This window comes from Notothenia coriiceps, unplaced genomic scaffold, assembly GCF_000735185.1.
Source record: "Notothenia coriiceps isolate Sejong01 unplaced genomic scaffold, NC01 NC01_scaffold00001630, whole genome shotgun sequence".
Lineage (NCBI taxonomy): Eukaryota > Metazoa > Chordata > Actinopteri > Perciformes > Nototheniidae > Notothenia > Notothenia coriiceps.
In genome coordinates this window covers 356,258-383,834 of record NW_011334331.1, presented here as the reverse complement: position 1 = coordinate 383,834, position 27,577 = coordinate 356,258, and the positions used below count along the sequence as shown (strand labels likewise).

General features: G+C 39.5%; 1 protein-coding gene across 2 annotated transcripts; it reads right to left on the bottom strand.

The window, feature by feature from the left end:
• Positions 1 to 569: 569 nt before the first annotated feature.
• Positions 570 to 25,109, bottom strand: LOC104963080 (RNA polymerase II elongation factor ELL2-like). 2 transcript variants are annotated; one of them, XM_010791632.1, is made up of 12 exons: positions 24,936 to 25,109; positions 24,389 to 24,436; positions 13,155 to 13,282; positions 11,980 to 12,143; positions 9,200 to 9,438; positions 6,875 to 6,999; positions 6,349 to 6,457; positions 5,597 to 6,077; positions 4,465 to 4,516; positions 3,865 to 4,036; positions 3,716 to 3,760; positions 570 to 3,478 (listed from the first exon to the last, which is right to left on the bottom strand). In XM_010791632.1, exons 1-12 carry the CDS (start codon positions 25,071 to 25,073, stop codon positions 3,368 to 3,370), a joined length of 1,812 nt encoding a protein of 603 aa, XP_010789934.1. In that variant the 5' UTR covers positions 25,074 to 25,109; the 3' UTR covers positions 570 to 3,367. The 2 variants fall into 2 exon arrangements, with proteins under 2 accessions (XP_010789934.1, XP_010789943.1); XM_010791641.1 differs by lacking the exon at positions 24,936 to 25,109 and adding an exon at positions 14,978 to 15,075.
• Positions 25,110 to 27,577: the final 2,468 nt, after the last annotated feature.

Genomic DNA, 27,577 nt, shown 5'->3' with positions numbered 1-27,577 from the left:
GTGGTTTCATTGAAAAACACTGACAACTCATAAGCTCATTAGTAGGCTATTTAGTGGATAACAGTATCTGTCAAACAGCAAAGGAGAGGGTATTTTGGGTAGGTACCGTACCACTCTGCATATAGACTCTTATTGCACTATTTGACCTTTTTAAACTATTTTTGTATTTACTATTTACTTGCACTATATTTCTGTTTATCTGTTTTATTGTGTTGCACTGTTGGAGGAGCCTGTGACCTAAGATTTTCATCGCCATAACTACACTGTAGCTATGTTCGTATGACAAAAAAAAAAAAAAAAACTTGAACCTCTCATAAGGCACAAATACTCCCTTTCTAAAGTATTCACATATTGCATTTTAATTCTGTATACAGGTTAGTCTGATTATTTTTGTTAGGCTTTTATATGACAAACTTAACCAATAAACCATTTAATGCAGACATCGTATACTCAGACGACTGCACAGTAAAACAATGTTGTGTCAAGACAACATCAATAATGATGATCAATGAATGATGCAGATTACCTGCATTGGAAATTCAAAGAGCAAGGCTCATGAAACAAGGACATATCTTTGATGTTTTTATTCTTTTGAACATTGCACAACAGAAAAATAGAAAGTGTACATTTGTAAAATGCAGTTCATAATGCATACTCTTCTCTGAATAAGATGAGGCTTTCCCTTCAGCAGGTATGCAGCATATGTAGTCAAAACAATAAACACAAAAGAAAACACCGTCTGAACTTTTTTTGTAGCTTGTGATTAAGACTTCATCAGATAAATAAAATCCATCTGTGATTTTGGAAGAATGGTTCAGTTTTTTACAACTAGTGATTTTTTTCCATCATATAGCCTAATGATAATTATGGTCTATATTCAATATCCCACAGATAATCATGGTCTTTAATCAACCACTCAACATAATTATACTTTGCACCCCCTGTAACTTTCTTATAATTACCACCCATTACCTGGAATTGATGATCACTGTTATTTTTACAATGGATTTCTTTTGATCTGAAATCTCTGTTGACAGTCTTCAAACCAAATGGCTGTGCTAAGAAGAGATGATAATATCAAAGTGAAAGAGTGTAAAAACCAAAGTGGAATCCCTAATGATAAATACCAGACCAACATATCTGATTATGAAAAACAGCGTACCTTAAAGATGAAAAAAAAAAATGCAACTGATGAGAACGCTATGCCATCATAGTAATTCTGAAGTTACATAATCAAAGATTTCCTCCAGAAAGTAAGATTCAAAAGTGTGGGAAAGACACTTTCATTTGAACAGTGAAAGACAGGTTTAAATGCAACAGCTCAGAGGAATATACAGTAAGGCAGAAAAACAGGTGTGTGTGCACGTGATGAATCCTTGTTGATATTGGCAGTTTGTTGATAAAAGTGTCATTTTAAGGCTTCTACGTCATTGACTCAGTGATAACTTTCAGTAAAAAGCTGTAACCACAAACAAAATTACAATTCAAATTGAAATGTAACAAGCCCTCTGCCCCCTTTTTTGACACTGATTATTAAGTGGAATTCAAAAGATTAAAAAGCCCCTTCAGTTGTTTAAAATAGTACATTAACAGGTTATTGTGTAGCAAATACACACTTCTTCTTTTAACCAATATGGCTCAGTATTTCCTTGAATACCAAATATCTAGGGACTTGGAAATCCTTCACTGTATCCTTCAACGTTGTCAATTCAGGCAGCTTTCTCGTGAGCGTTTCTATGATTCCCAGCTCAGCATTTTCAAATATGCTGGTAATGAGTTCTTCTGAAAGGTTTATGTTGTTAGTGTTTTCCCATATCAAATGTATGTTCAATGTATTTGTCCCTGGGTCAATATGAGGAAATCACCCACAGCTATACTGTTCAATTCACTGTCAAACTCGAGGGAAACAAATATAGTTAGTTGACTTCAAACATTGATATCTCCTCCTGCCAAAACAGATTTTTCCCATTTCAACTGCATTTGAAACATTTAACAGCCCTTAGTCTTTTGTCATTTGTCATTTGAACTGCTGGAGACAAAATGTTACAGTTCACAAGCTTTCCCAGCTGCTTGGATTGAGAAACCCATTTTTAAGTAGAAAGACCTTACGCTTCAAGCTGAGCAGAAGACAGCACAGAACCGAGAAAGGTGGCTTAAAATAAATACATCAGTAGTTAAAAGAAGGAAGAAAATGTCATGACTCTTCTCTACAGTGGGTTAGAATACTTTAAACTAGACTTTGTCCCGGGTTAACAATGTCAGTATTGCATTTGGGGGAAATAATCGTCCTTCCTCACCAAATTATTGCAACAGCCATCAAAGCATTTTGATCCCTTTACTTGTGACTAAAAAAAAACGGGTGTGGTGAATAAATACTTTAAACAAGTGCATTTGGGAGACAGCATGTACCTCAATCTTAACATTTCAAACAATTTAAATATTTTCCAGTTATTGTTCTCATTGGAAACAAAAATGTTAGCAGGTATTTTAAGAAGTTGTCATAAAACAAGCTTAGCAGATCCTTTCAGGGGAAAAGTATGAGCTACAAACTGGCCTTATTTAAAAAAATATCTTCAGTTTAATACATCAATTGATAAAAAAGGGTCCAAGTTTGGCCCAAGCGTTAGATTTCTTCACTTGTATCCTGGCAAATATCCTTTTTAATTCAAATAAAGTTTGAATAAGTTGATGGTAATGCAGTATGTATTTAAAATAGTCTTGCTTTAAGATAATTGCCTGAAACGTGAAAGGAATCTGCACTGGGAATCAGATGTGAAGGCCGAGATAAAACGACTTCAAACATCCATTTTTTGCACTAGGCTATTCAATCGTTATTCAAATGATCAATGAGGCAACTTTGATATAGTATTGAAAAAGCAAACTGTATATTGAAATATTTAAATTCATAAAAGGGAAATCTGCCTGGAGCAGTGTTTGACTTAATGTCAAAAAACAAAGTGAATAAGTTAAACTCATAATTTCCTACCTTTTAAATAATTCCATCAGAATGGCTTACACTGACACTGGTTTTAGCAAGGCGGTCAAAAACTATTAGGGAAGTTGTCTGTCATGACAATTTGATGAGTGTTTCACTCTCCCTTGGACTTGTATCTTTTAAGTGATTTCATTAAACGAAAGCAAATAGACTTTCAAAACAAAGAGAGAACTGCTACTGATTCATATCTTCGTTGCTCACAGCATGGTCCTTGATCCAAGCAGAGGCCGTGGATGTCGACGCTGCAGTTTCAATCCAAAAATCTTTAGTAAAACTCTCGGATGAAATGCTTTTTTTTTTTTTAAACCTATGTTGTTAATGCAAAGCACAGGGTTCCACATTGAAACTAAATGATAAAAAAGAGATCCAATGCTATGAAGAAGCCTGAGAGACTTCATAGTCTGCGATGAGCTGTTTGATGTAGGACAGTTTCTCATGGAGATATTCGCAGCGTTTCTTCTCTTCCCGGTAGCCTGGGAACTTCTATGGAGAGAGAAGAAAGTGTGAAAGAGTTCACATATTGATATTCCCTTGTTCTCAGAAAATAAACAGTTTCCCTTAAATCGAGTGAAATCTGAGATTGAGGAATATTTTGACTGATGATAAAGAGGTGAAATTAATTGAAGCTAAGAACAGGACATTTAGTAACAATGTTGACAAAATTAGGGAGATGAAACAAAAACAACACCATAGCTTAAACCACTTGAATGTTCAACTCACCTTTCGATACTTGGAGTACTTTCCTAGTATTTGGCCTTCCATTATCTAAAATATACAAAGGAAGAAAATGATTATATAGTTTAATATTATTTAGCTGCATAATAAAATATTTGTGCATTTTTTGCATGCTTCAGGTTAAATGTATGTACCTTATATTCTCGCGTGCCAGGGGGCAAGCTTTTGATCTTGGATCCTAGCTGAACAAACATGTGAGTAATGGTGGCGATCCGCGAGTGGAGGTCTTTGTATTCATCGTACTCTGCACAGAAGTCCTCCTGGTACCGCTCACGCTGCTCCAAAGTCATTATGGGGCCGTAAGAACTGCAAAAAGACACAGACAATTGCATTTATACATGTTGCAATTCAAAACTTATTTTGTGTAGTACATATTTCTGACACAAGATGACAGCATTGTGATACTGGTAATGATAAACATACAGGTGTATTCTATCCATTCATCTCCATTGAGACAATTCTTTGTTGAATGTGTCAGTTATATATAAGACCAATACATTCACAACAAACAAGTCAAGTCTGTGTTATATGTTGTGTAACAAGACCAATTATTTGAAGTTGTGGGAGCTGTAAATAATTCCTCTTGCAGATGGTGAAAAAATAGCAAGAATACTGTTAAAAATAGAATGGATGTTAACACCCACTGTTTGTTTTTACCACATATTTTAACAGCCAGTGTCCTAAATGTGTTAAAAATAAAACTATGCTACATCATAAAAGATGTTTACACTCACAGCACGTAATCTGGTTTCTCCTCAGAGGCCACAGCATTTGTGATGTCAGGATCTGGAATAAATGCAGAGGATAAAGAAAATAAATGAGCTTCAGTTGAGTCAATACAGGCATCAATTACATGACGCTTTGTCTTCGGCTGAATGTTAGGCAATGTGTTTTTGTTTTGCAAGACACAGCATGAGTGTGTGTGTCTCTGTATGTGCAGAGAGGCTGGTGGGTGTCAGGAGACATATCAGCTTAGAGACGCAAAGCGCAGCTCGGGCTGTTGTTGAGTCAATCAGCCGCACACCGAGGACTCAAGAGAACCAGCTTAGCAGAGCAAACACTGTCATGCTTATGAGATCATTCTCTATAAATGCACCAGAGGGCTGTCAGACAAACGGTCGCTGAGTGGACCTCAGGAACTGAACCACTGGTCATCAGCTCAAAGTCCCTGTGGTTACCCTGATGTCTTATAGAGGAGGAAACACTGTTTGGAGGTGGGGTCACCCCCTTTCTGAGTTTTGAATGTCTACTCAAACCTTCCTCCGACCTGCCGGATTCGAGCCTGGTCAGACTTTATTATCACAAAGCTCCATCAGGCTTGAATCAGATCGAGTTTAGCCAACTTCCCGTTTTTTTATAGTTTATTTTATTAAATTGAATTCAGGCACTTATTCAGTCTGTGACCTTTTGGGGCTGTTCTGACCATCCTGTCAAAAATGTATATTACTACAATAAAAGGTACTCTAGTTTGCCTTAAGTTGTGATAAATGTGAATAATATATTATTTAAATTACATTATTGAATGAATTTTGCATTGGAAATGCAGGTTTTTAAATCAGTCTTGGGTCCACAATTACAGATACAGGGTCTGGTTGGGCTTAGACAGAAACTACGCAGGTGTATGTAGGTTCTACTGTATAGCTCTACTGAATAATATAATAAAATGGATGTATTATTCAAACCTAATAAGAGCATTAAGGTGACATCTCCCAAATTCCTAGAGTTCGGACTCCATTATGGAATTCAAAACAGAAGAAATAAGAGTATCATCAAGTATTGAAAACGATGTGTTGGTCTCAGGATGGGATCAAACCGTGTAATAGAAATATCAGTGACAGGAAAGTTCTGCTTAAAAGATGGTCTTACTGTCAAGTTTGTCCGGGTTCTGCTTGAGATCAGGACTCGTCTCGAACCATTCGCTGCCCTTGTTTTCTTTTAACCTCTCCCGCTCCTTGTCTTTGTGCTTTTTAGATTTCTTCTTCTTGTGCTGGCTGTTGGCGGGCGGCTGGTGAGAGCAGTCGGAGTCGCCCTGTGGCGGCTGGCTGCTTACTTTGGGTCCCTGTTCCCTGCTCTCTGAGACCGGTGTGTCAGAGGTGCTAGACAGTTTGTGCATTAGAGGAAAGCCACTGTGGCCTCCTGGTAAGCCATTTTGGTTTCCAGTTTGGTTAGTCGTCCGTTGAAACTCAGTCTTTGTGTGGAAACTGGGGTTGAAGGAAGGAGCAGAAATGACGTGTCCTTTGTTGTTTAAGAGTCCGTTTACTGCGGGCTGCTGTTGTAACCTCTGGTCCACAAGTCTTTGTTTCTTAACAGCGAGGCTTTCCAGAGAGTCAGAAGGCACGGGACGTTTCTGGAGAAAGAGAGAAATCAACCTTAATATTTTCTAACAAAACCACAGAAACAACCATAACTTAACTTTATGTGAAACAACAAACAAAATACCATTCAGGACATTCACTTTAACTGACTACAACAGTCAAAATCCAATTTATAAATATAAAATAATCAACTACATTTAAAACGTATTTCACAAAAGGACGATGAATAAGCTCCACGTTAAAAAGCAGATAGTGACTCTCAAACATGTTTAAAGCCGAATGAAAAACCATTTGGCCATTTACCACTGCAGGACTCTTTGCTGGGCTCTGATGTAGCGTTGTATCCTCGGAGGTCTTTGACACATTTGCTGGAAGATTCCTCGATGGCTGGCTGATGTGTGGCTGCAACTTCCTGTTAAACGAAAGAAAGAGAGGGTTACTAATGTGGCATTTAAAAAGATGAACTCAAACTGGAAACTTAAAATGTGCAGCGTGACAATGTAAGTTTGGTGTGCGATTGTTAATTAGCACTTGTATAGCAATGTGCGAGACTGAGAGGAATGGAGGAAAGAGGAAAAGAGGACAGAATAGTGGTGCTGCTGCTGCCTGCCTAGAGCGGTGAAGAAGATGGGTTGTATTTCCAATTACTATTTCTTTGACAGATATAACCCCCTTGACATACTGAAAAAGTGAAGAGCTACTTGAAGGCATCCCCAAATTATAGAGTAATAGGCTCTGCAATGTGAAGTCTATTTAATTATTGGTTTATTGTATTAATAATGAATAGTAATGCAATGTCCGTTTGGTTCAGCCTGTGCCTGTGACCCACCTGGCCAGCAGCCTGCTGATCAGCGGCCTCTCCTCCTCGCTGTATCCCGGCCAGGCCCTCTGCACATGTTTGTAGAAGTCCTCCCTCAGCAGGTAGCTGCTGTCCTTGGGGTTCACTCTGGCCACCTGAAAATACAATATACCCCATGATGCTTCTTTAAAAAAAATCATATTAAGGCATTTCTCTGTCTTGTATATTTTAAACCTGTTTTATTCGGAGACGTTTGATTGTTGTTCAAGACCTTGCCAGGTTCACACAATAAGATTTAGCCAGTGGCTGCTAGAGGAGCTCTCTGTAGTGTCAGTGGCAAATGTTCCCAGCTGGACCATGTAAGCATCTCCCCCTCCTCCAGAAGCACTCTCTTAAAGTCTTCCCTTACTTTTTTTTCCTTTTCAATTATATGTATGGACAGTAGCTTCGTTTCCATCGATATCATCTCTCTCATATGGTTATTACCGTCTCCGCCAGAGGGGGGAGACAAAAGATTTGCCCTCAGATTTATGATAAATGATCTAAAATATAGTGATTCACAGATAAAAATACACTATACCTTTTAAAAGGAAATATTGTAAATGTTATCAAACCATTCATCAAACTAAAATGCAATAATCACACTTAAATACTACATATTTCCTATGCACTTAGGAACATAGCACATTCATTTATCTAAACCTTACAAATATACATCTCTTTAAAGATTTGTAATTATTTGCTGCACGTCAAATTGCCCCAAATGCAGGGGTCTCAAACTCAAGGCCCGGGGGCCAAATTCGGCCCGCGACTTCATTTTATGTGGCCCTGCAAGAGCTTGCAAAGAATATAATACGTTTATTATACGGTTACATGTCACTTTACAGAAGCAGGTTGCCCATAAATGTCCCACAATGCATCTTGTTTTGTGACATGCGCACTGAAGAGACTTACAATTATTTGCCCTGGACTTCTGTTTTCAGACGTAGTTAATTACTAAGTTATTACCCTATCTGATAATAATCCAATTCAGAGGCAATAATGTAATATAATACATTATTTTTATATATCATATTATTCTAATTTTCTGAGACAGTCCTGTATAGTTAAAACCGGCCCTTTGAGTGCAACCTTTATACGAATGTGGCGCGCGATGAAATTGAGTTTGACACCCCTGCCCTAATGCAACAACATGATTAACTGAAATAAAAGAGAGTTGACAACCAAAGCTTTCTTATATTAAATATAGTAATGTCTCTTTTAAAATCTACACAATGTGATTCCTTTGTGAGATATAGCAGCATGGCAACTGCTGTCCTGGATGTGCTGAAAGTGGCACATCCCCATTCCTGAAAAGCAGAAACTCTTTATATGAGATTCTGCTCCCAACTGAGAGTCTCCGGCTTTAACCTCCCCTCTAATCTCCTCAGACTGACTTTCTCAGAGGACATCTATCTTTCTGGGGCCTCCTGACAGAGCAACCCGCCCCTCTGCAAACACAATCTCAGCAGAGAGACAATTACAGCATCGACCTAATTACACACATCCACGCACACAAAAACCACATGCATGCACAAACCTCAACAAGCGCAAGGGCAGTAAATACCCAGACATGCACACTCAAACACACACAAGGGCTGGCAGTACAAACACAAAAATTTAGGAATTACTCAAAAATGTATACAGGAAAGTCCCATAAGGTAAACGTTTCTAAATTAGATCACACGTTCAATTAAAGCACAGCTGGCCACTGTTCTTTCCAGTATAGATTATATGTTTGCTAGCTGGAAAAAAAATCTACATTTTTGTATTTTCTTGGGTTGCATAAACTTCTAAATCAGTATACGAAATTCAGCTTAAATGCAGCATTTTTGTGGTTTGTTTCGATTTAAAAGGGCGAGTTGAAATGCATTTTACAAGAATTTTTGTCTGCAATACGGTTGTGTTTTTATAGGTCATACACAAAGGCAGTGTGTGTATATATAGGGAGGCTGTGGCTCAGTGGATAGTGTGCTGGACTTCGAATCAGGGGATAGCAAGTTTGAGTCCCACTGCAGTCAGCATGTCGTTGTGTCCCTGGGCAAGACACTTAACCCCAAATTGCTCCTGTGGGGATTGTCCACAGTACTGAATGTGTGTAATTCGCTTTGGATAAAAGCTTCTAATAAATGACATGTAATGTAATATAGGTTTGATGTGCCCAGGTGCAAACACAAGCCAAAAGTGTCCTCAATGTTCTTTTTAGATGTGTATGAGCCACTGTGTGCAAACCAATTAAGCATGCATGTAAGTGTTTGTACATGTATGTTCATACTCAGACATCGATGCATACATACACATTATTTGTCTGTTTACCTCGTCCAGTATGGCCCCCAGCTCGGCCTTGTCCTTGGGGTCGGCTTTTTCTCTCTCCAGCCACAGCAGCAGCTCCGGTTTTCTGTACGGTTTCAGAGCCAGGAGGTGGATGATGCGCTCCCTCAAGGGCTTCTGGGTCGGCGTGGTCGTACCGCCGATCCTCCGGTTGTTGGTGGAGTTCTTGAATAAACTGCTGTCTGATGTAGACAGAGGCCGCTTCTGGAACTTCACACATTTACCTAAACACACAAAAAGTAGACAGAGAGAGAATATGATTTAGGGTTGACTGAGTGATACTCAGTTAAACAGTGTATTTCTGAAGTTGTATTTGTGTCGCACTGCCAACAAACTCTACACAATGTAAGAACAAAAAACTTGTTGCTATGCATTTTACACCCAGAACAATTATTTGCATTTTAAGTCATATAATCCTAGGAATTTCCAAACATTTAGGGAGACTTTAACCAAAGGTCATTGGAACTGATTTGTAAGCTGAGAGCAGGGAGAATCTACCAAAGGTCCTTATTGAACTGTGTCATGCAAGCTTTAAAAAATAAAGCCTTTCACATGTCATCAATGTAGTAGGTCAAACAAAAGCTGACAGAGAGTTAAAAGGCACCCACATTTAAAGACTCCAACCACAGCGTAAACTAGGACTGTACTCGATTTGAGAATTCATTTTTGCTGATTAAAAGCTTATATGAGCTTATAAACATTTAAATATTCCTTCAGCATGAAAAAAGCATACATTGGCTAAATAGATCATAATCGACCAAGACTCAAACAAATAACACGACTAATCGAATAAGGAGGGGAAGACCTATCTTACACCAGCTCAATGTGTACTTCTGTTGACTAATGGGCTAACATTCATTCAAATACTATCTTCTAACCTTTATCTCTAGCTCACATGTGCATGTTGGCCTGCAGCTATCTGTCTCCAGTTGTAAGCACCCCATCGATCATTGCTTACATCTCTGCTGCAGACAGACGGCAGTGAAAGCTATCTCTCTGTGCTAATCCCATTACAGGTTAATCTGCGCTTTGAAGGTCAGAGTGGGGCAGAGGTACAGGAAAAGAAGGCTTTCCTTTCAACCACAAAATGATGTCCTGCCATGTGATTATAACTCTATGCATGATCATTACTCTGCTGCCAGCCATTCATCTTGATAGAAATACATAGAATTGTGTAATAATTATAGAGTGGGTTGTAGAGCTCCATAGGTTTTGGCATTCCTGATAATGTGCACTCTTGAGCTCCGCCTGAGGCTAAAAGGAGATTTAGAGTGCATTACTTCCATGTTTCCCTTCGGGCATATATGTTGCCAAGTCATCCTCTCCTTAAGATTTTATGTTACAAAATCCTCACAGTTTAAATTAGGTCTGAACCTCCCTGAGTGTCCTCTTCCCAGGAGCTCCAGCACTGACACAAGGAGCAATATTGCATAACGACGGCAAAGGTTGGAGAAGACAAAAAAGAGAAAAGAGAAAAGAAAGTGGCTTGCTGGTTCATGCCTGTTCTAATAATAACATTTTGTTAGGTACATATGATTAAGATCTAAGAAATCCCATAAACACAAATGTACTCATCAAAGCTTGTAATATGTTTGCCAATAACAATTAAAGATGTCAAGCTTTTGGCACCACAATGTGTTTTTCAAGAAAATAAGGTAGTTAAAGAACTAATATTTCATCTTTGTAAGCCAACTTTTAGAAACAACCCCCATCACCTCTACAAAGAACTACATGTTGCAACAGTTTAAACTGGATGAACCTGGATTTGAATATTTGAATTGGCCATCTACTTCTGAAGTGATGGTTAAAAGACAGATGCTGCTGACTCAGACCCAAAACCAAAAGTGTTTTTATTCGGCCAACAATGCTTTGAAAGACAGATGTAAGAGACAATACTAAATAGAACCAAAGGTGCAATGTGTACAATTGTGGCCTTATAAAAAATTAGCAACAGAATTTGAAGAAGTGGTTTGCAGTTCTGTCTAAGACGTTTGTGTATCGTGTTACAGAGCTACTGAAATAAGCATGCTAGCCCCGTCAAGTCAACCTCATTGTGAGAGTGAGAAGGAATTAGGAGAGCTACCCTGAAGTACAGGATCTGTATACGTTTTGATCATTTGTTTATTAGAACAAATTCAAAATGGCAGACACAAAAAAATCAATGTGTTTCTTTTTCCTTCTGACCTTTACTTAATTAAGCTGGCACAAAATCCCAGTGCTGGGAGTCTCTGCTAGTTCAAACAGTGTTATGTTCACAGGTTCTCAGAGTTGCAGCACTTTGTTAAAACGTTGTGTTTTCTTGTTGTTAGTAAGTAGTTGGCATCTTTTTTTTCTATATACCTGAAAAGTAATAGAGGTGAAGTGCTTCTAGTAGCATGTGACCAAGCTTTTCACAAACTGACAACCAAAAAAAGTGGTTAAAAATAAAAAATACGTAAGAGAAGACTAGGCTTTCAGTCTAATTTGTATAACCTAAAACGCAGCCTAGATGTCTGATTTGATTTCACATCAAAATAGGAATATATCTGGTTTCGAGTTTAAAGCAATAAATACAGCAATGTTTTTCTCATGTGAGGCAATTACTCCTATTACTTTTATTGGTGCTGTTATATTTATATTTTGTTTTTATATGCCATCACTGGTTCCACATTCAATTTGCTGGGTCCCTCTCCAAGCTGTGTGGCCTTTTCCACATGAAGCTCTGCAGATGTGTCATCCTGTGATCCTCTGTTTATGCTCCACAGTGACCTCTGCTCTATTCTTACTTGGATGTGTGGCTCCGGGTTTGATCTCGATGGCGGCGCGGCTCCAGCTGTCCTTCTCCACCTGAGACATCCTCTCACGGGTCATCTGGTAGGAGTCGTCCGTGGCGCACACTGTGATCTTGTCCTGGATGATGCCTTGACCTTCCAGCTGCTCTCGGCCGTCACTGCAAAACAAAAACACGGAGCCATTGAACCGCAGGTTTTTTTTTCCACTGGTTGTACAGTAAACAGGGTAAAAACATAGGCCTATAAGCCATCTTAGAGCAGCATACCAACAAGGAGGAATAACGTGGCTTTGTGGTATAGTGTGGCTAAGACAGGGCTATGGTTACTGTATGTTATGTCACATGCTAGATATAGCTCTGCAGAGTGCTACATGTGAGAAAGCCAGATCTTCTGGTTCAAAGCAGGACAGAAGCAGAGGAAAGGCGCCAGGATGAGCTTGAATACTGCCAGTACACTTGGACAAAAGTAAAAAAAGTTGAACACATGAAGCTGGGCTGCATTATTGCTGTAAATAAATCAAGGATTTACTGGGATGTCAAATTCATATTTAAAAGCTTTTTCTCCTATTTTTATTTTCTCAACCCAATTATATGAGAGAGTTCTGATCATTTCTCCAGTTTCTCTGCTAAATATCCAAACACATGTGAGGGCAGAGAGGAGGATCCTGCCCTCACGCTGTTACGCTGTTTGTCTTGGCTCCAGCAGCTGACTGGAGCCAGAACGAGTTTGGAGTTCAGACCACAGTTAGCCCTCGGTTTCCCAGCATATCCACTCCATAAACAAGGCATCACAGGTCTCAGTAATGAGAGGGTCAGCCCAGAAATATACAGGAAATTACAATTGCCCCATCCTGTGTGCAGCAGACAGTCTCTCACGATATCCGCAGAGACGTGGGCACACACAGAGCTGAAAGACTCACGGCTTAAGAAGAAGATCACCAGTATCTTCTGGGGGTCACATATAGGCCACAACCAGTAGATCGGATATAACAAATAACACAGATATATAATCTTCAGTTGGTTCTTTTTGCAAGAGAGTATTTTGCTTTGCTTATGTGGTAGAAACATTTCTCCCTGGAGTGTATATGGGGGGAAAAGGTTCAGTGTATGGTGACATTTTCTGAAGAAATCAATTAAAAATAGGACTCAATTTGTGCTTGGACTCTGTACCTTGTGACATATTGATGGATGCAGTCAAAGCTGGCTTGAGGTTGGTCTTTGCTGTCGCTGGATAAGTAGAAGGAGAAGACGCGAAGAGCAGAAGGAGACTCTGAAGTGGGAGCTGGGATCTTGATGTTCTACGGAGAAATAACAGCAGGCAGTCAGATTTAACCAAAAACATACAGGGAAATCAATAAAGAGGCAGATGATAGGCAAACTACTGTATAAACAACACACTCATACACCAGCACTTCCTGTTTTAAAAAGCTGTTATCTGTATATGTTTCCACGACTGAACAGAAGGAATATTTCATATCACAGTTATTTTAACTTGACAGTGTTTTCCTAGGAACTCTTGAGTGTGTGCTTCCTTAAAAGATATATTTCAACATTTCTACTTATTGTTGGGAAAAGCAGAATTTCTGAGGCAAACTCCGCAGCCAAATGTAATGTCGCCAACAACACATGGTTGCAATCAACATAAATCAATAACTTTTATTTTTGCAAGTTAATAACCTACTGCAAACGCCAGATTCTGGAAGACGTATTTAAAAAAACACCCTAAAAAAAAAGAGTTGACCCTAAAATGACACTGCTAGTATCTAGAACAGGCTGAATGCAACAAGTAGGATACTGTTCATTTTGAAATGTCTAAAGCCATGTCACTAGTCGGGCTAACAATATATACACCATTTAACATTGCATTGAAATGTAACTGTGCTCTTGGGAGGAGAAACACATGTAATGACCGTTTGCCCAAATTGATATATCTTGTGTTGTTAATCTTATATTCTGGACTGATGGTGGAACAAGAAGGAAGGATTCATCCGTTCATTTTATGGCAATCTGACTCAGAATAAGGGATTTCCTGAGTGGAAATGTTGGTCTGATGGCAAAACAAAAAGGTCAGAGGTTCACCAAAAACATTAATATCTTTCAAAATCTGAATACCGACAGAAAAATGTGCGAACATCAAGACCGTCGTGTTGAGGAATTTGGACCTCATGTATTTTAAAGAACAATTCATCCCTCTTTTTTTCTTTTTTTTTGAAGACGAGTACTGTCTGCTAAATGCTCCTCAGAGTTTTGGGAGCATATTGAATCCAGATGACACACATGTGAGTCAGAGTGCAATAAAAAAACGAGCAAACAACCTTTTCTTTGTCATTTGGGAAAACTTTGGAGATAATGAGAACTTGCGAACACGTAGCGCAGCAGTTTGACTAAAACACAAAGGATGAAGTGTGCAGAAATAGTCCAATTCAATTAAATATCATATATGCCTTTGGGTAACACTATCGGCAATCCAACACTTGCACATCTTGTTTTTATCGCATCTGAAGCAGACTTGCATGTGTAAATGCCATGAGTAACACACAAGCACACACAGACTTTGTGCCGCTCTGTAACTTTAAATAAATCTCCTTGGGTAAACAGTGTTTTTAAGAGTCCGCTCCACTGAGGCGTCCATGAGATCTCCTGGCAGACTCAGTGGAGCGCAGCAGAGCCAAGGCTGCAACCTCCAGGGCAGAAAAATGCACACAAGAACACACACACGAACACACACAGACATATAATAACAGATCGGGAAAAGTAAGGATACGAAGAAAAAGAAAAAGTACAAATCCACAATGATTTGACCACCGAAAAAATATGTAATTGCACGTCTGAATTCGAAAAACTACACTCATTCACTGGGATATTCATTTAGCTTCATGGGAACTGTGAGCATTATTCCACAGATGCTCTGCAGGGGTTACATTTATTATTTATGAAATGACTCTAGCTAGTCAGGAACTACAGTATATATAGTGTCGAGATGATCCACTCACTGTCATCACAAGTATTTTTTCAATGGCAACTGGATGTGGTGGTGAAGTCAGCAGTCTGTCAGCAATCCCATTCTTCATGCTGCAGGCAGCTGTGCCATCTTTTTGGGGGTCAGGGAAGCAGCTTTAAGTGTTAAATTATCACGGGGATTTCCTCCACTTGCTCCTGTTTCCCTCTGCTCCCACATGATGCCAACATGCCCACATGTGTGTGTGTGTGCATGCGACACCAGCATCCATCATTTGAAATGTACTGTGTGGTTTGCAGAATGCAGATTTTCTAAGTTACATTAAGCAAGACTCAAGTGTTTTTCAAATCGGTCACTGACAAAAAAAGTGTTCTCAATTAACACATGCATTGTATAACATGCAGTGAGTTCCAGTGAAGCTGGTGTTACATTTTATTTGGGTATAAACTCCTTTTGCTGGATTCCTATAATGGCGTGTACTGTACTTTATCCCTACCAGTGCTTCAGTAACAGTTAAGTAACAAAAATGACTTTTAAAGCAGAAAATCTTAACTTCATGATGAGTAGTGCGGCGATGATGAGTCGTCATCGATTAGTTGAGTAATCAATCGACTCAAAAAGAATCTCAAATAATATGTGGACATTTTAAACCGGATAATCGAATAAGCAATCATCGGTTGCAACCCCAATATGAAACAACGGTTAAATTAAAGTGGGTAATGTGAGAAAAACACAACTTTAATCACCACAAAACTGGCTGTTTGTCATTACCGCACATGCATTTTTTTTTAAATACAGAATGTTTGTTTTTACAGTATGCAGGTGAACATCCCATAAGCAATTACATTTCTTTTAAAGAGACTTTGGTTTGCCAAATGATGGAAATCATTACTATACAGTAAATGTATTTTCTATAAATTCCATTTCTGCTGTTTTTAGAAGCTTGTTAACTAAATCATAACTAATACATTAGTTAATGCTGATGAATTAACAGAGTGGTGCTTTGCTTCTGTGCCGTCTTTAAAAGTCACATCAGATGTGTTTTGTGCTCTATTCTCTTATCAGCCCGCTGCACATGTCTACACACGCAGGCTTTCATCACAGGAATTCATACTATCAACGGCTGAGCTGTTAGCACTGAGAGGTTCAAAGCAACTTGTTTATAGCGTGTTTGACATGATTTATGTTTCAGTGAGTTTATTTAGGGATTATCTAACGTTTGCCTGCCTATACATTCAATGATACACGACTAAAGCATTTAATACTGGATCACTTGTTTGTGAGAGACCAAAGTGAGAAAACATTGTGATCACATTGAAAGCTCACCAGAGGGATAATTTCTTCTCACCATGAGACAGTTTTGTTCATATTTCACAAGCTTATAAAAGTACTTAATGACCACTTAGCCATTGCTACAGTAATAGAGTTAAAATCCTTTTTATGCCGACAACCGATGTGGGGATACAAATAAAGATGGCCGATAGATATACAAATGTCACTTGCTTATCTTTGTCAGTCCAAGCCATTTTACACATAGAATCGTTTTAGTGTCTTCCTCCTCTGATTGTGAAACTGTGAATAAGTTGTGAAAGCAGAGAAACAGCTGCCAGCGCCTTATAAACCAAAAGGTCAGTTCTTTGGAAACTGAGGTTTGAGATAATGCTCAAATGATTCTATAAATAAATAATAGTTTCGGCTGATCCATCAACAGCCACATTCATAATGGGTCTTAGTAAAGATAATTATCACCACAATGTTACCAGGTACAGCCTAAGCTGTGTGATTCACCCAGGGAGCAGAGCTGTGCCCAACTGGGTGATCAAATGCGTGGGAAACAAATAGATGCAAGCAGAACTCAAGCTCCCGTCTTTGCAAAGCATCTTAAATAGGCCAAAAAAAGTATGCATGTTTTAATTCCTTCATAAAGAAAAATGCCGAACTGCACACATTCTTATTTCATTTTAAATGACTTTCTCATGGTTTTAAACTTTGAAAAACAGTCAAACTGACATAAAAGTAGGCATAATAATCTTATTGCAGCCCGGTCTCACATCCATAACCAAAGGTGATCGAATCTCAGGAGGCACAGGGTGAAGGCTGAGGACGGTTTCAATTTGGTTGATGTACTCTATCAGAAACGTACAAATGAAATAAAAGGTTCACTGTCCACTTTGCTGCTCATGAGGATGACTTGAAGCAGCCCAGACAGACGTTTAAGGGCTGCGGCTTGGTTTGAATTCCACTTCCAGCAAAATGCAACTTTCACATCCCGGGAGGTGTTGGGACAGATTGGCTGAGTAATATGGACATGCGCCATTTTACAGAAAGGTAGTATGGGAACCAATCTGTAAAACACAAGAACGCAACAAAGTTTTTATTTCACAAGTTTTGTCGAACCTGGAGTTAACTATTTAAGGGTCAAAGAGCTGCAGATCTAAAGCACTTCTAGGTGAGAATGAAATGTTTGAACTGAGATCTTATGCATCATTGATGTGTGTTATCTGTTCGCTCCATTGTGCCGTGCGCTGTCACTGGATTCCAGCTGTTGCAAATGCGCAGTCATGCATCACGCCCAGGAGCTCTGGCTGCCATTTATCCAGTGGTGGCTGCTCAACTCGTATGACCTCGGTGGGCAGACTTGAAGACCGCCCCCCCCCCCCCCACCCCACCCCTCGCAGCTTTATGATTCCCAGGCGCTGGGGCCCGCACTGAAGTCTGGTGCATTCTCTGGAGAGGCACACATGGCAATTCAAACACAGAGAGGCGCTCTCCACAAAGGACGTGGCACTTAAAAGAATTCAACTGACCATGAATAATGAAATATTTATTGTCTTCCTTTCAAGTGAAAAATATTTAGGGTGCTTGTGGGTTGCTTCTGATCTTTGTGATTCTTGAATAAACAATACGAACACTGTGAGCAACAGGAATACAAAGTGTAAAATCAACTTTCTAATGATAAGGAATTTGAAGTCAATACTACACTACACGTGGGAGTGACCTCTGACCTCAGTAATGCTCAGTGACCCCAAGAGACCAAAAGGTGAAAAAAGAGAAGCGATTTTCAAGATAATGCATTCTTTTACCCAAGCTATGACCCCCGTTGCAGATTAATTTAACAAATTCACTAGAAACGCTAGTCTTATCCATTCACCTGCCTGTCAGTCTCCACATGTGACCATGCGTACAGGACAGGGATGTCAATCAATCAAACACACTCCTGTTCAGAGGCCTAATCAGCCTCTTTAAGGTAAAGCTGATGTGTGTGTACACCGTCCTCAGTAAAAAGAAGCAAATAAAAACCAAACAAAATCATACTTCCTTGACAAATCGGCTTCAATTTCCTTGTGCAGGGTTCACTGGAATGTCACTTTTTAAGCTCGTCTCTCTCTCTCTCTCTCTCTATACTGACTGAACTGAACAATACGCTGTCCCAATTTCACACATGCATGAATCAGCGCACATTCATTACCTCAGGCCAGCAACATTTACGGTCATGATCTGTCTATATTAATCATGTTGGAAAACGGGAATATGAAATGTAAACTTTTCACCCCTCCACCTTACGCAAGAGAAAGTAGCAGCAGCAGCATTTGAAGGGAACACCTGCAGTTCTGAAAGTGCATAAACCTGAAATACGTTGATATTTGTAATTGTGTATGTAATTATTCAACTGCGTGCCAGCATGTAAGAGTGTATCTGTGGATTTCCAAAAATCACAGAAATGGAGTAAGATACAAATATGTTAAGGCACTGAAGAGAAAACATAGGTGGTGGTTTCATTTTCCTCATGAAGGCTGTGGGGTAAACAATAGCTCAGTCAGTCTTTGGCGTTAATCCAATGTTTGCATCTGCCTCAGTCCTAAACATGCCACAATCATTTGAAAAACTGACAATGATTTCATTGGTTAACTGTTAACTGGGTAATGGTTGGCTTTCATTTCGAAAAACCTGCTTAATCCGTTTACTTTAATCAGAGTACTGCCTTAATATGGTTTAAATCTAATTATAAGTCTTATGTTAACACACTAAGTGAAAGCAGGCAAGTTACACTCAACAGTAAGTCTGTAGAATAAGCCTGAAAACAATCAGCCTTAGCCTGTTGAGACTACGTATGACTTTCTGCTGTCTTTATTCACAAATCTCCTCCATTGACCTGCATCAGATTTAAAATGTCCAACTATTTGCCAAGTAACACAAGAAACCCCAGTGTCTTCTCTGAGAAGTAAATCTGCAGCTTAAGTTTGACACAGTTAAAGTAATGACTGTCAGTGTGAGCGGCGACAGTATCTCAATAAGCCTCAGTTCCCTCTCCCTACTGTCATAAATGTCTCCACGTGTTGGAGCCGCAGGACGGGAAAGGCTCATTTTCCTGGCTTTAACTAAACTATAAAGTCGATTGAACAAAAACTGTGAGAGACTGCTTGTCGGTGCACAGGGCTTATGTTTCCTGCTAGCTTTTGGTTGAATGTGGGGTCTGGGTGTAGATCTCATTCAGCCTATTGTTTCCACATCCTCTGCAGTCTGAGTAATGGCCTTCTGAAAACAGGCCGTCTTTTGTTCTGGCCTCCTCGGCTCCAGAGTGGGATGCCATGGCACTGCTTCCCCTTTCTGGTTGATAGGAGGAGAGGGAGGAGGTGCAGGAGGGAGTGAAACCTGTCGCCACTATCTGTTATCAGCAGGAGGCAAGTCACTCTGAAGCATGTGTGTGTGTGTGTGTGTGTGTGTGTGTGTGTGTGTGTGTGTGTGTGTGTGTGTGTGTGTGTGTGTGTGTGTGTGTGTGTGTGTGTGTGTGTGTGTGTTAATCCAGCGTGAGCAAAGAGAGGCTCAACTCCAGCTCTTCTCACCAGGGCGTAATCAGCATTACTGCCACTCAGAAGGCTGAGGAGGGAAAAGGGCCAAAGTCTAGCCATCAGCCAAACATCACCACCACTGGCTTAGAGGCACACAAAGACACACACACACACACACACACACAAAAATACAAACACACACACACGCTCAGCCAGCCAGCCACCACCCTCATCTGCACTAAACACTACTTCTCATCATCTCATCACAAACAAAAGAGACGAATCGTTCCCAGGGCCACAAGTTGACACATGCCATTTAAGAAGAGCCCCCTCCACAATGGAGCACAGCGATACAAAACACAATGTGCGTCTGTGTCTCCGGCACCAGTGGAGAAACAAGGGAGGGCAGCGGAGCAGGAGAAGGACATACAAAGAGAGAAACTAGAGGTTTTTATGCATGTATTTATGATCCCGCAGTCAGCGCTTGGAGCTACGCAGTGTCTCGTCTTTAACTGAGCCAAATGCTGGCACTGTGTGATTAATGCGGCTGCCTTTAGTGAGAGACAGTGCATGTAATCAAGCCCCAGCCTGTAATCGCCTTCCATTGCTTTTCATTTGCAGCTTTTCAAAAAAGGGACAGAGCTGCTGCCAGAGCTGCATGCTTCAGTATTTGGAAGGAGGAGGGAGGATATGAAGGGTGCTGTGCCATAAGCATCCCCCTGAGGTTTCCCCCTTCAATGCCAGGAACGATACGTCTCTGGCAGGTGCCTCAGGGCCAAACTGTCAGCTTCAACAAATTGTGGGTCAACGTGTCTGACAAAAGCCCCTCCTATCCTCCTCCCCAGCTAGGTGGGTTCCTCTATAGGCAGCTATGTTTTAACACATGGAAGGCCATATCAAGACATACGTGTGATAGGGGGGGACAAGTGCCCTTTTATGCCTCATTAGCTCACGGTGTGGACTTTCACATGAGGGAATTAGACGGGACACGAGCCAAGATGTGCTCCATATCTCCAAGCTGCTTAATCGGACGGAGCGCACATTTTTCTAGAGCTGCTGCTGGATCTCACAGGGCCGCTTGTCTTCGACTTTCACACACACACGTTTGCTAAATAAATATGTAATTTGACCGGTGCACAAGATTCATATTCTCTGGATTTCTATGAGAGTAGCAAGCTTTAACCACCAGTTTAAAACATCCTAATCCCTCAACAATTTCCATTTTTGTTATCAAACTCTGCTTAACAGGATATGAGAGAAAACAACACACATTTATAACAAGCAACTTACAACAGCATACTGAAGAGATTGCCTAAATGAATTAAAAGCATGCTTACATTCTTAATTGTCCTACATTTAATAATTGTTTAAGTATTATGTCAAAAGATCCTTTATGAGTATCTAAAGACAGATTTAACAGAGCTTTGTATTGTAGTCATGTATGTTTCTATACCAATAACTTTGATTATTCAGCTTCTACATGTTGTAACATTAGTGTTTCCCATGTGTAAAAAATTATACTAAATCACATTAAAGCCTAGATTTCAAACATGTCATGGGTAAGATGACTAAATGTTTATGCTGGAACAAATGCCCTGCTCTCTGTTATAGTCTCCACTCCATTAGTTCCACAGCAGGGAAGTTTCTATCATGTTGGGCACAAACAAACCCTGAGGGCAGGCCATAACACATCTGGGCTGACTGTACTCGATTCAATATGGTTGATCCAAAGAGGTTGACAACACACAGCCTGCATTCCCCTGCTCTTTGTTATTTAAATCAGAGGAGAAAACACACAATCACAGGGGGACTCTGGGGATCTCAGCAAAAGGCAGCGTAAACACAGACATAAAAACCTACACTCAAATACACGGATATACTCGTGGAAAAGAAAGCGCCAGAAATGCTCTCTCTCTCTCTCTCTCTCTTTCAGACACACACAGATACTCAGAGGGTCCTCAAGGGATCCACCCTGGTCCGGTCAGGCTAAAGACACAATGGGCAGAGGGGGCAGGACAGGAAAAAGAAAGGTGGGTGGGACATGAATAAATCATGCCTTTAGGCCACACAGGGCACAGCATAAACACACACACAAAAAACAACCAGCCACACCCACCTGATTGCAGAAAATGCATTTAACGTATACAAATGCATATGTCACGCACACCACTCAGCGTCTAAGTTGTGCTCTTTCCCTTTCATTTCACACACAGAGAAAAAGTGGGACTCCAGCCTGGGAATGGGAAAGGAAAATGAGCGGGGCAGAAAGTTAATGTCGTCTCCACAGCTATTACTGCGGCGCTACACATACACAAAAACACATTCATGAAGGTCTGAGTCAGGCAGACAGGGAAAGCTAATGCTAACTGAAGTCATGCTGTAATCAGGCGCATCATGGCTCCTGTAATTACCTCTAAACATTCATTTGGCTAATAACTTTAGCTCTCAGTGATACAGACAGGGAGCAGTGTGAAAATCTGTGCAATCCCTCAGCCATTAGGATGACAGCCTAGGTGTGAATTGGCTACGACATGATAGATTATCCCGATACTCATCCAAATATGCTTAAAATGACACTAAAACATACGTTAATAAAATGTGTGTTTACATATATTATAATATATAACGATAACTCACATTTTGTTGAGGAAAAGTTATTTTTGGTAACATGGTATTCATGTATTGTCTGTATTGTCTGTTTATAGACAGCACACTATATGTTATAGGTCAAGTGTTTGGTTTCAAGCCAGGCTCTATTGTTTCACTTCTGAGCTAGACAGCTTTTTCAAGCTACTCTTGTGAGGATAATCACAATTATCTCAATGATGGAAATCAACTTGTTGGGGTTGTCTTTATCCATATAGTCCTCTCCAGTATCCATCCATGTTTTGATAACGTATTTAATAAAGTAATGTGCTACATTTGATCTCAAAAGACTGCATTCTTGTTCAAAACTACCATACAATGTAATCTGTTTAATGTCCAATCTATTATCCAATCCAGGTGGCATTTCACTTTTGTAGGGAGCCAATAAACTATCAAGTAGACTTTATTAATGTGTGATTTAAAAACACTTTCTTTTACAGGTACATTAGTTTCCCTGATAAAATGGGACTGAATCCACTCACAAAGCTTATAAAGTGCTATGGTTCACTTCAAACTCAGCCCCTCAGCTTAGTGTGTGAGCTGTGAAGCTGTGGATTGGATTTCCAGCTTTTCTTCTAATTTAATGCAACACATATTCCTGTTTAGGCTTTGCACTTTGGATCAACAGAGCCAGATAAACAAAGCAGCAGCTGACCATCTGACCTCCGACCTCCAACACTTGACCTGGAGTAGAGCACTGCTTCTCTGTAAGACAGTCGTGACAGTTTCTGCAGGAGCCAGTTTGGAGACCTAACAGAAACGACCTACATACATTGCATATTGTATACACACTACCATATGTATATAATCGGAGTACAATCTGAACAATTGGATCTGCATTTGCCTTTATCACAGTGTCTGCAATATCCAATACTTGTTCTGCAATCTGAGTATTTGCATGTAAACTATTAATTAATAATGGTGTTTTTGAGAATCAATACAGTATCAGAAAACACAATATAACTATACTCAAGTCTATCAATTTGTTCTCACAACCCTAGAAAGATGAACGATTTCTGTGCAACACAAAACTTTGAAATGTATCAGCTCCTTTACCACACCTTGACCTACAGGTTTAATCCACTTAACCACACAACCCCCATGCAAAGCTCACCAGCTCTCAGTTGCATGACAGGAAGGGGGTTGCAACTCTTTTCAACTAGCCCATGCAATTAAAATTGACTGAGAGAGTCAAGTATTCCCCAAGGACACAGCTGCTTCTGACTATAGTCAAAACACCCATAGTTCAGGCTACACACTGTAGATTAGTTTCAAGGACAGAAGTGATTTATGAGTGTTCAACATCATTTACAGAGAAAACACACTCCCACATGTAAAGTGTATTTTACTAAATGAGAAAAAGGTACATAAAGGTAATCCCTGTCATGGTGTTATGGTAAACGTCTCCACTGACTGCAGAGATTAGACTCTCTCAGTGTGCACACTTCTCCCTCCCTCCAATCATTTTCCCAGCGACGCTCACTGACCTAACAAAGCCTCTCACAGTCAGCAGGCTGACCCAGTAACCTGCATGCCTCCTATCTGCTGGAGACGAGCGGCTATAAACTCCCACTGCTGCAGTATGCTGGGACGTGTGAGTCAACAGCACTCTTGTGACGAACAAAGCTTCTTTGAGTTTGTAAAACTTTTAGGAATTATGAGTTTAAAAATAAGATTTACTACATTGCACATACAAGAGCCCAACAAGGGACAAGAGTTTATAATTAGAAGCAGCTATAAACTCTCAGTTTCAGGCTCTGAATTGGAACTGTGTTAAGTCGCACAGCCCTGTAATAACAAATAATTTCAAATTTGATGTCACTGTGACATGTTGCCTTCCTAACAAAACCATGCTTGAACAACTGGGCCTTTGTGTATGCAGATGAATATCAATTGTAATAAAAAGTACAATTTTATCTGCATGTCTTTATGGCTAGATTGGATTTTACAACATGACACTTACTCAGCACAATGAGCTAAACTTGTACAAAAAACAGTCACAAACTTACCCCTTGGTTTCCTTTGAAGCAAATTGATGGTTCACTTGGTAAAGATCCCTGTTGTGAGAGAAAACAGATGCATTTATGGGGACATTGTTGCACACATTCAGCTCAGTGATCTAAATGAGGCCAGTAAACACAATTATGCTGTTATTTGTTTACATAAAAAGTTAAAGTTACACATTCAACGATGCCTGTGTGCTGTTAACGGTCTCCACTGGAGCTAATTATGAGCCTAGCATTCGCTACTTATCAATCAATAAGTTGGCAGACTGCAGGCTTTACTTTGAAGCACAGGAAGGTTTCCCAGCAAACAGCTGACGGGCTCCTCGTTCCCGACAACGTTACTCACCGGTGTAGCCAATTAGTTCAGAGGTAAACTAGTTTGAGTGACACTCATTATCTTAATTACTAAAAAGATATAAAAGTAATTTAACTATATGCGCAAGTGAACACATTTTAAAAAGGCAAAAAAACTGAGGCTACAACTTTATCCAGAGTGCATCTCCAAACACACATAGACACACATACACAGACAGACACAATGAAAAGCTACCTTGAGGGTTTGGAAAGCCTCCAGCGCCCTGAGAGCCGTGTCCGTGAGCTTGACATGGTAAAGCGTCCTGTTTGGGCTGTTTTTGTTATTTTTTCCACAGGAGAGCCCGTAGTGGTGCTCCTGCCTGAGCGAAGCCATCGCTGGCTTTTCTCTCCGCAATTAAAGCTGCTTTCCTCTCGGCTCAACTCTCCCCTGACGTCACGCTGGGGGCGGGGCCTCTACATAAAATGTATTCCTGCTCAGAGTACGTATTCAGATACTTGAGTTAAAGTACCATTACATGATTTTCAACATACGTCATTGCAAGTAAACGTCCTGAATTCAAAATAAAAAAAGTAATCATTGTGCAGAAAAAGAATGGCTTTATGTGTGTATATAATTATATTCATACATGTAGATGTGAAATGTCTAGATAATATTGTTGCATAAGGTAACATTTTACTTTTGTAGTAAAAATTCTGATTTACTTTTTGTTAGAATATTTGAATAATTTGACTCCTTTGTGACTTAAAGAGTTAGTCCAATTGTTACATTTTTAGGGATGCATTTTGTTATAAGTAGCTAATGCTTTTTAGTAAATGTAGTGTAGTAAAATGACATTATTTCCCTTTTAAATGTAGTGGAGTAAAAGTGCATTATAGCATTAAATGGAAATACTCAAGTTAAGTAAAAGTACCTACTTGAGTAAATTCTAGTTCATTTCCACCTCTGTTCCTATAGTACAAAGCCTCATCTAGAGAATTCATTCATTCAAAGAAGAAAAACATTACCTCCGGACAATATATATTTCTTGTTCTTTATGTAAATCCTGCAAAACCATTTGAACAAGTTGCACATTTCTGTTCCACACAACCTCTTTTTAAATCTGCACAGTTCTCCACTTTGAATATAATATTTTTCATATTTTATTCTACTGTACTCAGTCTCTTACATATTGATATAGTGTGTAAATGTATTGTCATTTTACAATAGTCTTTAAAATAGTCAAATGTTTTTGCTCCTCTGCTTCAAAACAATATGTATTCTTCTTTCTGTGTCTTTGTATGCACCATTTACACCAAACCAAATTCCTCATATGTGTAATACTTACATCAAACCGATTCTGAGTCTTTGTTTCTACAATAAATCCTCTGTAGGAGTATTGTGTATAGTATTTATATTTGACTTTTTGCATGCCAAACAGACTTTTCCTAGTAAGTAAGAACCTGTCTGACATGGACAATTTCCTGTTGTGAGCTACATGACGTCTTTAGATGTAGTGGAGGTTTAACCTGCTAAATAAGTCTGTTTTCACGCATTTAAACAGAGGCCTGCCGTTTATTCTAATCTTCTTGTGCAAAACCAAAAAAAATAATCTGATTATGATGCATGTCAACAGGAAAAATGTATCACCACATTGTGCAGGCTCTGTTCTTCTAGGTCAGGAAAGACGTAACAATCCGATCAACATTTCTTAATAAATAGGAGTTTATGTTCAATATGCCAACCATAACAAATGTAGCAGCTTGTTGGTTTAATGACATGCCAACAAACAGATTAGGATTTGTTAATGAAACAAAATTAGGCTAATTTTGTTTTGCCAGCCTCAAAATATGACCTGTTTCTATGTTATCTAAGTCAAAGCACAACAGAGGTAACACTGTCAGTGTAAATGTTTCTTTCTAGCAGCACTATGGGAGTTAAAAGTTAAAAATGAAATGATAAAAATGTAGGTTGGACCGCTTAATGGGCTGACCATTCAAAAAGCATTTTAATACAATGTGAATCCACAATGCGTGAATGTTTTTAATATGTTCAAGTTATGGTAGCAACAGTATAGCTAACTGTATCTGCTGTACCCAGGAATCCAGCCCATAAGTTATAGTAGTAATATCATTTAACCAGACACTACAGAGTGGACTCAAAACAAATGAAAGTTGTGATGCCATATGACCAAACGTAAAATTGTAAGCTTGTATTTGGCAACATATTTTCTCTAAATAGGGAAGACAGATGTCAGCAAACTTTTATTGGATGTCTGGGATGTTTCTTGTTAAGGGTGTCGAGTTATCATTTTGAGCTCTCGGGCAGTGCTTTACAACAGTTTGCGTCAGTCCCTCAGTAAAGGGCATCTGCGGCCATAGGCCACCCTGCTTGTAAACCTCATAAAATGTTCGCTTCCAGCGTAAGGAAAGACACTTTTAAAATCCAGTATTACTGGGGTTAGAAGTCTCATTGAGTTACGACAGTGATCACTAAATGTGAAAGGTCAAAGTTCAGGCAAGTATTGCACAAATTATTGATGGTAAATGTCCTAGCATCCGGGTTTCACATGACATTTATAGTCAAAAAGCAACGAATAGAACAATTGAATATATTATGGGGCTGCTATGTTCAAAGCTCAATTATTTTACATATTTAAATATACCTAAGCAATTGTTTAGCCATCTATTGTTTTAAGTTGATCAAATTCTTAAGTGTCTGCTGAAGTACGCAAGGAGCTAAAATAATAATATTCTACGAGGCTAAAGATTCTTATCCTGATGAGTTAATGGACTTAGCTGTCATCTTTTTTGACAGTCTCTCCAGCTTTCAATCCTCTTGTTGATTTAGGCTCCACAGGAGAGCTGTGATCTGTTAAGAAGATCCACCTGCCGATTTAT

Coding starts and splice junctions, on each gene's coding strand:
- LOC104963080 (XM_010791632.1), bottom strand. CDS start 25,073: ATGGCTTCGCTCAGGCAGGAGCACCACTACGGGCTCTCCTGTGGAAAA. Junction 6,458..6,874: donor ATCAGCAGGCTGCTGGCCAG/GTGGGTCACAGG, acceptor TTCGTTTAACAG/GAAGTTGCAGCCACACATCA. Junction 3,761..3,864: donor CTGGCACGCGAGAATATAAG/GTACATACATTT, acceptor TGTATATTTTAG/ATAATGGAAGGCCAAATACT.